At 38.1% G+C, this 14,564-nt stretch overlaps 1 protein-coding gene across 1 annotated transcript in view; it reads left to right on the top strand.

Moving 5' to 3' along the window:
- LOC123247901 (renin-like) overlaps positions 1–11,632 on the top strand; it is a 37,361-nt gene extending 25,729 nt beyond the window's left edge. Inside the window, exon 9 of the mRNA XM_044676972.1 lies at positions 11,355–11,632. Coding sequence (XP_044532907.1) covers positions 11,355–11,516 — 162 coding nt within the window. The 3' untranslated portion in view covers positions 11,517–11,632. The remainder of the gene's footprint in view (positions 1–11,354) is intronic.
- The last annotated feature ends 2,932 nt before the right edge of the window (positions 11,633–14,564 follow it).

Here is a 14,564-nt window from a genome sequence, read left to right as displayed (position 1 = left end):
GGATTTTTCAAGAAGCCCAATATGTTATCAATTGAGATAGTGTTATCTCCTCTTTAATTCCTTTCCCTTGACTTTTTGTTATTGCTAGCATTTCTGGAACAATATTAAATAATAGTGGAGAGAGGGTGCATCCTTGCTTTTCTTTTGTATTTATTGAAACCAATTCTAATGTATCCCCATTGCATCTTTTGGTGTTAGATAGAGGCTTTTTGCATTAAAAGAAAAGAATTCCATCTATGCCCATAAATTGAAGGATTTTAAGCATAAAAATGTGTTATACTTTGTCAAAGGCTTTTTTCTGCATCTCTTGAGATGATTATGGGGGTTTTGGATAACTGGCTTTTTAATAACCTAGGTGGCAAAGTAGATATAATGATGGCTGGTAGTCTTGAAGATCTGAGTTAAAATCTTACCTCTGATCCTTTCTACCTATGTGGTCTATAATAATTAAAATTATGAAGCTGATAATCGCTTAATAACTTTATTAAATCAAAGTAGTAGTAGTAGTAAAGAGAGTGAAAGGTAGGAGAGAGGTAGAGAGATATTTAACTTTCTAATTTTTAGATACCATTTTTATCACCAAGCTAAATTCTGACAAGGGTTCATTCCACTGTCCACAATCAGAAAAGAAAGCATTTACTTCCTACCTTATCCCCTTATAAGCTGTTTTTTCCACCCACTAGCTCTCACACATCACATCTCAGGAAGCAACTATGGTTTCTTAATTTGCCTTGGCCGCCGAGGGTGGCAGTGCCTTTGGAATCAGTTTTCTGTTTCATTGGTTCCCTGGTTCCTTAACTTCCTTTGGGTGAGGGCTTGCCTATACTTGAATTTATTCAGTGGTATTTGAACTGCAAGTCAGTGAGAGATGACATTGAAAAGGCAACACAATGGAGAAAGAAGTTTGCTTCTGACAGGTCTTAAACAACTTATTTTATTTCTGTTTGCCCAAATTTCCTCATCTATAAAATAGGGATAATAATAGCTCCTCTCTCCCAGGGTTGTTGTGAGATGTGAAGTGCTTAACACAATACCTGACATAATCTAAACTGTATATAAATGTTAGCAATCATCAACATTATTACTAAGTATGTGATTATTTCTCCAATATTGGACTATCCTTCCATCCCTGGCATAAAACCCACTTGAACATAATGAAGGATTTCTAGGAAAAATCACTGAAATGGATTTTGTTTAATATTTTTGAATCACTGTTTATTAATGATATTGCCCTGTGATTTTCTTTGTGTGTTTTATCTTTCCATGGTTTATGTATTAAGACTCTATTTGTCTCATGAAAAGATTCTGGTAGGGGGCTCCCTTTCTCAATTATTAGGGATAATTTGTAAATTTGGGGTGTTAAATATTCTTTAAAAGTGTTACAGAGGGACTTCCAGGTTAATATGGCTGCAGAGTAGAAGCAGGGTGCTTAATCTCTCCTAACCAACCTACACATGATACCTCAAAAGAACACAAAAAGCAAATCTTTCTTATTTTTAAGGCCTAATGAATTCTCCCCTTTCTATCCATTTTTTAACTCCCCACACCCCTGATCCCCTTTGTTTATCCCTTCTGACATTCTACATAGGGTTAGATAAAATTCTATATCTCAATGGATATAGCTGCTCTTCCCTCTCCGGATTAATTTCACTGAGAGTAAGGTTTAAGTATTACCTATTAAAGCTTTCTTCCTCTCCTTCTTGTAATAGTATTCATCCCCTCATCTTCCCATGCCCTCTTTGTGTGGTATATATTATCCTATTTTTCTTATTCATTCAAGTTTCTTTTGGTGCCATCTACTATTCACCCTCCCTCTTTTTCCCCCCTGTATCATCTTAGACCATTTAGTACTCAAATCTCTCCCTATAAATAATTCTTCTAATTACTATAATAGTGAATACAACTTTTGAGAATTACACATAACATTTCTCCATATAGGAATACAAATAATGTGATCTTATTGAAGCCATTAAAGAAGCAAATTTACAAATAAGAGTTTTCTTTCTTTCCCCTCTGTTTCTTATTTACTTTTTTATGTTTCTCTTGATTTTTGTGGGTGGATATCAAACTTTCCATTTAATTCTGGTCTCTTCTTTACAAATATTTGGAAATCTTCTATCTTGTTGAATGCCCATACTTTCCCCTGGAAGTATATAGTCAGTTTTGATGGGTAGGTGATCCTTGGTTGTAGACCCAAATCTCTTGCCTTTCTAAATATCATATTCCAAGCCTTACGGTCTTATAGTGTGGAGGCTGCCAGATACTGTGTAATCCTGATTGGTGCTCCTTGATATCAGAATTCTCTCTTTCTGGCTTCTTGTAATATTTTTTCCTTAACTTGGAAACTCTTGAATTTGGCAATTATATTCCTGAGGGTTGACTTTTGAGGGTTTAGTGTAGAGGATGATCTATGGATCCTTTCAATGTCTATTTTGCCCTCTTGTTGAAGATAAATCAAACAACAAAAAAAGAAAGAACTAAGAGATCTGAATTAAATCTTAGAAAAATTAGAATTAATAGATATGTGGAGAAAAATAAATAGGGACAAAAAGGAAAACAACTTCTTTTCAGCTGCAAATGGTACATTCACAAAGACTGACCATGTATTATGGCATAGAAACATGGCAAACAAATGCAAAAGATCAGAAATAAGAAATGTAACCTTTTCAGATCATAATGCAATAAAAATAATAATTAGTAAGGGCACATAGGCAAATCAAAGATTAATTGGAAATTAAATAATTTGATTCTCCAAAATCAGTTAGTTAAAGAACAAATCATAGAAACAATTAATAATTTCATTGAAGAGAATGACAATGATGAGAGACATCCTACCAAAAATCTGTGGGATGCAGCTAAAGCAGTACTCAGGGGAAAATTTATATCCTTGAGTGCATATATTAACAAATTAGGGAGGGCAAAGATCAATGAACTGGGCATGCAAATAAAAAAACTAGAAAGGGAACAAATTAAAACTCCCCAGTTAAAAACTAAATTAGAGATTATAAAAATTAAAGGAGAAATTAATAAAATTGAAAGTAAAAGAACTATTGAATTAATAAATAACACTAGAAGCTGGTACTTTGAAAAAACAAATAAAATTTACAAAGTACTGATGATTTACAAAGTACTAATTAAAAAAGGAAATAAGAAAACCAAATTATCAGTATCAAAGATGGAAAGGGAAACCTCACATCTAATGATGAGGAAATCAAGGCAATCATTAAAAACTATTTTGCCCAATTATATGGCAATAATTATATCAACCTAGGCGATATGGATGAATATTTAGAGAAATACAAATTGTCTAGATTAACAGTAGAAGAATATAATAAATAATCCCATGTCAGAAAAAGAAATTAAACAAGCCATCAAAGAAGTCCCTAAGAAAAAATCCCAAGGACCAGATGGACATGTGAATTCAATCAAACCTTCAAAGAACAACTAATCCCAATACCATACAAACTTTTTGACATAATAAGCAAAGAAGAAATTCTACCAAACTCCTTTTATGACACAAATATGGTACTGATTCCAAAGCCAGGCAGACCAAAAACAGAAAAAGAAAACTATTGACCAATCTCCTTAGTGAACATAGATGCAAAAATCTTCAAGAGAATACTAACAAAAAGACTCCAGCAAGTGATCATGAGGATTATTCATTATGATCAAGTGGGATTTATACCAGGAATGCAAGGATGGTTCAATATTAGGAAAACCATTCACATAATCGACCATATCAACAAGCAAATCAACAAAAATCACATGATTATCTCAATAGATGCTGAAAAACCCTTTGATAAAATACACACCCATTTCTACTTAAAACACTAGACAGTATAGGAATAGAAGGACCTTTCCTAAAAAATAATAAATGGTATATATTTAAAACCATCAACAAATATCATCTGCAATAGGGATAAATTAGAAGCATTCCCAATAAGATCAGGGGTAAAACAAGGATGCCCATTGTCACCTCTATTATTTAACATTGTACTAGAAATATTCGCAGTAGCAATTAGAGAAGAAAAAGAAATTGAAGGTATTAAAATAGGCAACGAGGAGACCAAGCTATCACTCTTTGCAGATGATATGATTGTCTGCTTAAAAAATCCTAGAGAATCAACTAAAAAGTTAGTGGAAATAATCAACAACTTTAGCAAAGTTGTAGGATACAAAATAAAAGCACATAAATCATCAGCATTTCTATATATTTCCAACACATCCCAGCATCAAGAGTTAGAAAGAGAAATACTCTTTAAGATCACCTTAGACAACATAAAATACTTGGGAATCTATCTGTCAAAACAAATTCAGGAATTATTCAAATACAACTACAAACCCCTTTCTACACAATTAAAACTAGATCTAAACAATTGGAAAAATATTGATTGCTCATAGGTAGGATGAGCTAACATAATAAAAATGACCATACTGCCCAAATTAATTTACTTATTTAGTGCTATACATATCAAACTACCAAAAAACTTTTCTACTGAATTAGAAAAAAACTATAACAAAGTTCATTTGGAAGAACAAAAGATCAAGAATATCAAGGAAAATAATGAAAAAAAAAATAAAGGAAGGTGGCCTAGCAGTACCAGATCTTAAACTGTACTATAAAGCAGTTGTCATCAAAACAATATGGTATTGGCAAAGAGATAGAAGGGAGGACCAATGTTGTAAGGAAGATTAGTTAGTAATTAAGTATTAAGGATGACCTAGCAGGAAGGCTGGAGCATTCCAAGATGGAATGAAGGAGCAGGAAGTAGGTGCCTTGTGCCCTGAGAGAGACTCCATTAGGGGTTGGAAAAACTGTTGTTAGCCCTGGGAGATCTCAGAGCAAAGGACACCCTGCATCCTGATTTCCCTGGGATCCTGAGTGGTGGTGGTTTCTAACAAGAGGACAAGACCTACAGAGCAGCACCAAGGGAAGAGGAGAAGTTTGGGATCTGGTGGACAGCATCTCAAGCACACCTTCTCTACTTGGATACCCTAGACCACTTGGCTTTTGACATCCCGAGATCATCTGTTGGATTACTGTGAGAAACCCCAAAGCCACCCTCAGTCCTTTAGCTGTGCTGATCAAATCTGGCTGGAACCAGGTTTGATGCAGCCCTCTCTGTGACTCCTGCACTGCTCCTCTGGCCCTGTCTGCTTAGGTCACTAAGTTAGTGTAGAGAAGTCCTCCCCTTGCCCCTGTGGTTTTACCCTTTAGGTTTTAAGTATAGAAATCCCTATCCCACCTCTATTTTAGAGAAATATAATTAAACCCTGTTAAAACCTTTTACTTTGCCTGTTGAATTCAAAGCCTCTGGCCCAGTGGTGATAGTTGATGAACAGCCATTTTGTCAGTTAGCAGCAGCATAGCTGTGACCTCTGGTCTCCCTAACCTGGTCAAGTCTCTCCTACAACCCAGTGTGTAAACCCACAATAATTTTGATTTATTGTAATATCCCTGGTGTCTCCATTATCATTTCCAAAACCAATGGGTCCTTGGGGTAAGTGATCTCAGCATGACATTCTATGATAAACCCAAAAACCCAGTTTCTAGGACAAAAATCCACTATTTGATAAAAACTGCTGGGAAAATTGAAAAACAGAATCGGGAAGATTGGTTCTAAATCAACATCTCACACCCTATACCAAGATAAATTCAGAATTGGTGAATGACTTAAATATAAAGAAGGGGAGCACAGAATATTATGCTTGTCAGATCTCTGGGAAAGGAAAGATTTTAAAACCAAGTAAGGGTTAGAAAAAATTACAAAATGTAAAATAAATAATTTTGATTACATTAAACAAGAAGTTTTTGTACAAACAAAACCAATGCTAACTAAATTAGAAGGGAAGCAACAAATTGGGAAAAAATCTTTATAACAAAACACTCAGACAAAGTTCTAATTCCTCCAATATACAAGGAGTTAAATCAATTGTACAAAAAAACCAAGCCATTCCCCAATTGATAAATGGGAAAGGGACATGAATAGGCAATTTTCAGATAAAGAAATCAAGACTATCAACAAACACATGAAAAAATGTTGTGAATCACTTATAATTAGAGAAATGGAAATCAAAACAACTCTGAGGTACCACCTCACACCCAGCAGATTAACTAACATGCCAGCAAAGGAAAGTGCGGAATGTTAGAGGGGATATGACAAAATTGGGACATTAATGCACTGCTGGTGGAGTTGTGAATTGATCCAACCATTCTGGATGGCAATTTGGAACTATATCCAAAGGGCTTTAAAAGACTGTTGTTTTGATCCAGCCATACCACTGCTAGGCTTGTACCCCAAAGAGATAATAGAGAAAAAGATTTGTACAAAAATATTTATAGTCGTGCTCTTTGTGGTGGCAAAAAAAATTGGAAAATGAGAGAATGTCCTTCAATTGGGGAATGGATGAACAAACTGTGGTATCTGTTGGTGATGGAATACTATTGTGCTCAAAGGAATAACAAACTGGAGGAATTCCATGTGAATTGGAATGACCTCCAGGAATTGATGCAGAGTGAAAGGAGCAGATCCAGGAGAACATTGTACACAGAGACTGATACATTGTAGTACAATTGAACATAATGGACTTCTCTACTAGCAGCACTGCAAGGATCTAGAGCAAGGCTGAGGGACTTATGAGAAAGAAAACTAGCAACATTCAGAGGAAGAACTGTGGGAGTAAAAACACAGAAGAAAAGCAACTGCTTGAACACATGGGCTGATGGGGAAATTATTGGGGATGCAGACACTAAATGATAACTCTAGTCCAATTCTCAATAATATAGAATTAGGTCTTAATCAATGATACATGTAAAACCCAGTGGAATTGTGCATTGGCTACAGGGGGGTGGGGGAGTTTAGGGCAGAGGGAAAGAACATGAAATATGTAACTATGGGAAAATACTCAAAACAAAATAAAAATTTTTAAAAAAACATGCCTTCACCCCCCAAAAAGTGTTATAGAATTCCAGAGTGTCACATCTGGAGTTGGGAAGACCTGGGTTGAAATCCGATCTCAGATACTTGGTACTCTGTGAACCTGGGCAAGTCACTTAACCCCAATTGCCTAAAACTTATTTATCTTCTGCCTTGAAACCAGTACTTAGTATCATTTCTAAGATAGAAGGTAAGCATTTAAAAAAAGTTTTATGGCATTCTCCTATGAATTTGTTAGGACCAGGAGGTTTTTTTTCTTTAATAGTTCATTTACAGATAAATCTATTTCCTTTTCTGAGATAGGGTTATGTAAAGTCTCTGTAAGGTCTTCTGAAGGTGGGGGTGTTTTATATTTTTGAAGGTATTCCTCTATATCTTTTCTGTCCTCCATTTTGTTAACGTACAACTGTACACATTGTGTTCTGATTATTCTTTTTATTTCTATTGATTTTGATGTGATTTTACCTTGCTCATTTGCTACAACATTGATTTTATTTTTTCATTCCTTTTAATCAGATGAGCTAAGGGTTTATCAATTTTATAGTCTTTAGCTTTTAGTTTTATTTAATAGTGCTATAGTATTTTTTGTTTCAAATTTATTTTTCCCCTCCATTTTTTAATATCTTTTCTGCAAAAGCCTCTTAATTGGGTTCTTTGTTTCTAGTCTCATCCTTCTCCAATATGTTATTCAGCACTACTGAAATTATATACCTAAAGCACAGCTCTGACTCAGCCATGCTTTTGCACAAAAATCTCCATTAGCTCCCTACTTCTTCTAGGATATTAGCATTTATCACGCCTTGTATAAACCTGATAGCCTACCATACTCCCTCTCTGATAAAAGGTAGGCTTCTCAGTTTGACTCCCACCTATGTTTTCCAATCTTGGTGCATAGTTCACTCCTGTACCAACTCTATGGCTCAGCCAAACAGGAAACTCCAAATTCCATCTTATGTCTTTGCAGACTCAGTCTCCCATGGCTAGAAGTCCTACCCTTTCCAAATCCAACTTTTAGACTTCTTGCCTTCATTTAAAGCCCTCCTCAAGTACAACTTCCAAAGGGAAACTTATCCTTCTCTCCAGTTGTCAGTTTTCTCTTCTCAAATTATCTTGCATCTCTTCATCCAGGTGTGTGTTATGTTATCTCCAGTAGAATGGAGGGTCTGGGGGTGGGGAAGCAGATGAGTAGCTCAGTGAATGGAGAACCAGGTTTGGAGACAGGAGTTCTTAGGTTCAAATCTGGGGTCAGACACTTCCTAGCTGGGTGACCCTGGACAAGTCACTTAATCCTCATTGCCTAGCCCTTACCACTCTTCTTCCTTGGAACCAATCCATAGTATTTATTCTAAGACAGAAGGTAAAGGTTAAAAAAAAACAGAATGGGAGCTCCTTGAAGGCTGTTCTGATTATTGTTTAGTCTTTGTATTGCCAGCACCTTTAGCATAGTGCAACAATCGTATATGCTTCAGATTTGTTGAAATGAACTGAATTAAGAAACCTGGATTCTAGGGGCTGCTCCGTCACTAGTCAGCTGACAAGTCATTTCCCTTCTCTAGTCCTCAACATTCTTAAGTATAAAATAAGACAGTTGGCCTGCATTATCTCTCAAAATGCTTCCAACTTTAAGATTCTACTAAATATGGGCAGCCAGTAGATAGAGAGCCAAGCCTGGAGTAAAGAAATAAATGGGTTTAAAATTGACCTCAAACCCTTCCTAGCTCTGGACAAATCACTTAACCCCATGTGCCCAGACTTTCCTGCTCTTCCGTCTTGTCTTAGAATGGATACTAAGACAGAAGATAAGAATTAAAAATAAAAATTTAAAAAAAAAGATTCTTTTAAATCTATCCATATGGCAGGGCAAGAGAACCATGACCAAGTTCTTTAACTTCTCAAACTCCCCTGGTTTTCTCATAATATAAAATGATGAAAATAATGCTTTCATTAGTTACCTCACAGCATATCTGAGTCTTGAATTACTTACAAAATGTACTTACTACTTCTATTTCATAATATTAGGCATTTATTATATTTGTATTGATTATTATTATTATTATCATTATTGAGAGCATCACCAAGGGACCGCTTCAAGAACTTCTTCTGAAATGTCAATGGCTCAATTAAAAATAGACTAAGCTGCCTCCAGTTCCTTGGGTAACCTAAGTACCAAAGAATTGTGAAACTGGGGTGAAGAAGAAGGTAGAGGGAGACCTATTCTGGAAAGCAAATCTGCCCAAAGATGTCCCTGGTTAAGAGTGTGGAGGTGGTCTCCTTCATGACAGGGTCAGTCACCCTAGGTTCCTTTTCCAACTGGGCGTTAGTGTTCTGACTTTTTCTCATCCAAACTAGAAGTCAGATGTATATTTCTGGAGAGGATTTATAGTTTACGTCCTGAGGAAAGTGATAAGAAATAACACTTACATGTCACTTTAAGAGTTATAAAGCACCTGACATTTATTCTCATTTTTTAAGATAGCTTTAGGCTGGGACTCTTCCTGGAGGCTACCCCCTAAAAGGGGACTATCAGTGGGGTATGGATTGGGGTTAGGGGTGGGGGATTGATCATCAGAAAGAGACAACAGGGGACAGCTAGGTAGCACAAAGGATAGAGCATCAAGCCTGGAAGTGGGAGCATCTGGATTCAAATCTAGCCTCTGACACTTCCTATGTAACTCTGAGCAAGTTACTTCACCCTATTTGCCTAGATCTTACTGATCATGCCTTATCTATTCCAAGAAATTTTTTAAAATCCAAAATAGTTAAATTAATAGCAGTATCTTAATTTATCAAGTTGAAAGGAAATGGGAAGATAGTGGGATTTATGGGGAAGGGAGAATCCAAGGCAGGAGAGCACTACAGGGATCTGAAAAAATGGTTCAGTGAAGAAGGAGGCAGATGCCATGAAGGCAAGAGTCTCTGAGAAAGCATAATAGTAGGGTTTTAATGTTTGATGAATGAGTAAGTGTTAAGAAAGGGAAATGTTAGTGCATCTCAAAGAAGCTAAACAGTCATTAGAAAGAAGGAGCAACAAAAAGTGTTTTTATAGTCTGGAAATGATCAGGGAATTGGACTACTTCAGTGGTATCAAATTTAAACAGTAATGATTCCTATGGGATTCATATTGACTTCAAAAATGATAAATTAGCATTGTCCATATTGTGTAGTTAGTTATTTTGTTAAACATTTCATAATATCATTAAAAAAAACTTTTACCTTCTGTCTTAGAATCAATACTCTGTATTGGCTCTAAGGTAAGAAGAGTAGTAAGAGCTAGGCAGTTGGTGTTAAATGATTAGCACAGGGTCACACAGCTAGGAAATATCTGAGGTCAGATTTGAACCCAGGGCTTCTTATCTCCAGGCCCAGCTCTTTATTCACTAGCCATCTAGCTTCCTCCTAATTACATTTTAATCTAGTTCAGGTAGCATTGGGATCTTTATATGTGGTCCATAGCAGTGAGTTTGGCACATCTGAAATGGATAATCTCGAGGGTCAGGCAATAATAGATAAATATGAAGTCTTTCACACAGGTTCCAAAAATTAACTTCCCAAGTGCAAGAAAGGGGAGATGTAGATAGAAGGTAGTTTGACAAAAAAAAAAAAGTCAGAGAGATGCAATGACTTGTACACTCAAAATCAGTCAAGAGGGTGATAGAGCAGGGGAAAAAAGCTGATTCCATTTTAGGCTATAGTGTGAAGGCAGATACAAGCTCTGCTGCATTCTGTCCTGATCAGACTATCAGAGGCACTACATTTAGTCTTGGGTGCCGCACTTGTGGAAGAACATTGTTAAGCTAGAGATTTTGCAGAGGAGGACAAACAAGGTGGTGCAAAAGATCAGTTTAGGATACTGGGGGTGTCTGGCTTAGAGAAGAGTTTGTGGGGAGAGCTGGTGATGGAGTGGTGGTGGTGGAAGTGATCATTACCTTTATGTACTTGAAGGGCTAACTGGAGGAAGAAGAATTGGTATGTTTCTGCTTGACTCCAGAGAGAAGAGCTAGGAAAGATGGGTAGAAGGTTAAAGAGGTTGAAAAAAGCTTATAACTAGCAGCACTGATAAAAAGAACTATCTCCTGATGCTAATAGCTAACCCATGGTGGAATGGGCTGACTCAGGAAGCAAATGGATTCCTCTCTTCTAGATTGCTTTTGGCATAAGGCAGGATGACATTTGTCAAGCATATCGCATTAGGAGTTCTCCTTCATGTTGGACTAGATGCCTTCTAAGCTTCCTTCTAACTGAGCCTCTGAGATCTTGTCATCCTCTTCCTTCCAGTGCCAAGATTCTGTGATGTTTATCATAACCAGGAGCTAAATTGAGTATTTGCTAAAAGCTGGGATCAGAGGAAGAGGAAGGGGGTGAAGGACGAGGTAGGTTTGTTAAAGGGCATCAGTCCAAACTAGTCTCTCCTCGTAGAATAAGGACAGCAGCGATCAGATGTGCCTGGTGGCCTTCCATGGCAAGGATGCTTATAGCCCAGAAGGACCTCTGTGGGTCCTAGGAACAACCTTCATCCAAAAGTTCTACATTGAATTTGACCGGCACAATAATCGCATTGGTTTGGCCTTGGCAGCTTGACCCATCTCTGCCCACATCCCTGTTGGATGCTGCTTTCTCCCTGTTGTGCTTCATCCCTTGGGCCTGGGGCAAGTCCCTCCATCAAGCTCTCTAATCCTGCAGACCACTGTTAATCTTCTGCCTTAACTGAGAATAGAATAAAGTTTTATTGCTCAAATCTGGATCTGTCTTTTAGATGAGAATGGGGTGTAACAGGAACTGGGAGAAGCAGCACAATGTCTCTTCAGAATGTAAAAGACAATGATCCTGCTATATGCTCTTAGACAAATCCATACAGGCTCATAAACTCTGATGTAATAATGGACACAAGTATCACCCTTTGTTATATAATTGCGAGAATTTCTTCTTTTAAGTCCTTACCTTATGTCTGAGAATCAATACTAAGTATCAATTATAAGACAGAAAAGTAGGAAGGGTTGGGCAATTAAGGATAAGTGACTTACTCAAGGTCACAAAGCTAAGATGTGTCTCAGGGCAAATTCAAACCCAGGACTTCCCATCTCCTGGCCTGGCCACCAAGCTTCCCTGCAATGGCTTCTTTTTATATATATATTTTTTTACAGTTAAAAAAAATTGTTTCCACATTCCTCACCCACAATAGCTTAATTGCAGCACTGTCCCTTTCCCGCCCTGTACAGTATGTCATTTGAGTTGATTTTTCCAGCAATGAGGAGATATTTTCTTGGTTTCTGGAGCTGTCAAGGCCAACAAATGGGCAGCCTAGAGGTGACTGAGCCTCCCCATCCTTACCTAGACTCAGGCTTTGGAAAGCAGACCCTGTTTGTTGCCAAGCTCTAACTTAACTCACCTTTCAATCAAGGACAAGCATTTGCAAACCAGCTGGTCCAAGCAAAGGGTATAACCAGCGACTGGGCTGCCCAGCAGCAAAGAGCTCATTGGCTCATCCAAGGATTATCTGTGACCTTGAGGCTCCTTAAAACAGAGCCTTCACCAACTGAGCTGATCAAGCCCAGACACTTACAGATGTATGAAAATACACACCCATCGATGTGTGGATGTACACCTGTACATGCAGACAGAACCAGAGACAAGCATATACTGATGCGAAGTACACATGAATGTCACAGGATGTACAATGTACCCACGTGCATTCATGACCCACCAAACATAGGACAGTTGCCAGCATGTAGGGGTGATACTTTGCCCAAACACACTCACTGAATTTCCAGTCTTCAGAAATGATCTAGCTCAACCTGGTGGCTAAAAGGAATCCCCTCTACCCTGAGCAAATACACAAACTACACTGGGAACAAACAACATGGAATAGGTGCCCACAGTTGAGGCAGAGGGAGGGAAAGGGAAGACTGCCCCATGATAATCACAGAGCCCCTATTACATTAATGTGAAGCTAAGACTGGAGAGGCTGCTACACAGAAAGAGAACAAGGTGGGCAGGGTAGAAGCTTTCCCTGAAGCACCATCAGTTTGAGTTTTATTTTAGAATTATTTTTGCTCAGTAGGTGCTAGATTCTATTGTTTCTTAGACTTGTTATGAGTAAGATTAGATTAGCTAGTGATTAGGAATTAAGTTGTACCTAGCAGGAAGGAGCTGGAGCTGGGAATTCCAGGATGGAATGAGGGAGGAGGAAGAGTGTCTGTGCCCTGAGTGAGGACTCCATTAGTGGTGGGCAAAAACTGTTACCAGCCTGGGAGACCTCAGAGCAAAGGACACCCTGCTTTCTGATTTTCCCTGGGATCCTGTGTGGTGTGGCATCTAGCAAAAAGACAAGATCTACAGTGCCAAAGGAAGAAGGTGAAGTTTGAGTTCTGGTGGACAGTGCTTCAAGCAAAACCCTCTCTACCTGGTACCTGAGACAACTGTAGCTCCTGGCATCCAGAGAACATCAGTGGATTGCAGTGAGAATCCCAAAGCCACAAAGCCCCAGCTGTACTCAAGCCTGGCAGGTTCCAGGTTTGAGGCAGAAACCCAGAGACTCCATTTATAGCTCCTTGGGCCCTGTTAGTTTAGAACACTTAAATAAAAGTAGAATAAGACCTCCCATTGCCCTGTGGTTTTATCCTTTTAATTTTAAGTATAGAAATCCCTTTCCCACCTTTTAGTCAAATATAATAAAAGCTGCTAAGTCCCTTTTACCTTGTTAGCCTGTTACTATACTCTGGCCTAGTGGAAGCTGAGTGACAGTTAAGATTAACTGCCATTCCTGTGAGAATCCAGTAAACTCTGGTCTCTCCATCCTGGTCCAATCTCTCATAAATCCCAGAGTGTGATCCCACAAACCACTTAGTTTATTATAATATCCCTGGTGACCCCATTACCTTATTTATATTTTTCACAGACTTGTAGTCGAAAGGAATACAAGTACTGTCAGTACCTTCCAAATTTAGTTCCTGAGACAAAGCCTTGTGGCCTCACCTTAGTTGTGCATCTGCCTTATCAATGAGCCTGGCTATAAGTACAAAACCATGTGCCAAGATCCAAATATCCACAGGGACACTGGAGAAGGCTTTTGTGGGTCCTAAATAGGATTGATGAATTGTGCCTCTGTGTTACTGTCCTCAAGGAGGTTTGAGCCTTAACTATAATATGTGTGGCCTAAACGACATCACAGATGAACACACCTTTTGGCCATAGAGAACTGAATTTCCAGGCATTGGCATTTTGTACAATCACAAAATATGATATTGAGAAATCTATCAGGTTGCTGCATGTTGCATCCTATCTTTGGGCCCAGAATGCAATACCCCAGAGGATCAGTCACTTTCTCATGCTCCCCCTAATGATGCATGGTGTAGACCAGTGATTCCCAAAGTGGGCTCCACTGCCCCCTGGTGGGTGCTGCAGCAATCTAGGAGGGCGGTGATGGCCACAGGTGCATTTATCTTTCCTATTAATTGCTATTAAATTTTTTTAAAAATTAATTTCCAGGGGTACTAAGTAATATTTTTTCTGGAAAAGGGGCGGTAGGCCAAAAAAGTTTGGGAACCACTGGTGTAGACCATCCATACTTGCATAGGCATAGGAAAAGTGGCTGCCTATTCTTCTTACTTTGAAGCCTGTGTGCTTTAG

This window comes from Gracilinanus agilis, chromosome 4 (assembly GCF_016433145.1).
Source record: "Gracilinanus agilis isolate LMUSP501 chromosome 4, AgileGrace, whole genome shotgun sequence".
NCBI lineage: Eukaryota > Metazoa > Chordata > Mammalia > Didelphimorphia > Didelphidae > Gracilinanus > Gracilinanus agilis.
The sequence above is the reverse complement of the archived record's forward strand: the minus strand, read 5'-3'. Positions and strand labels throughout refer to the sequence as shown.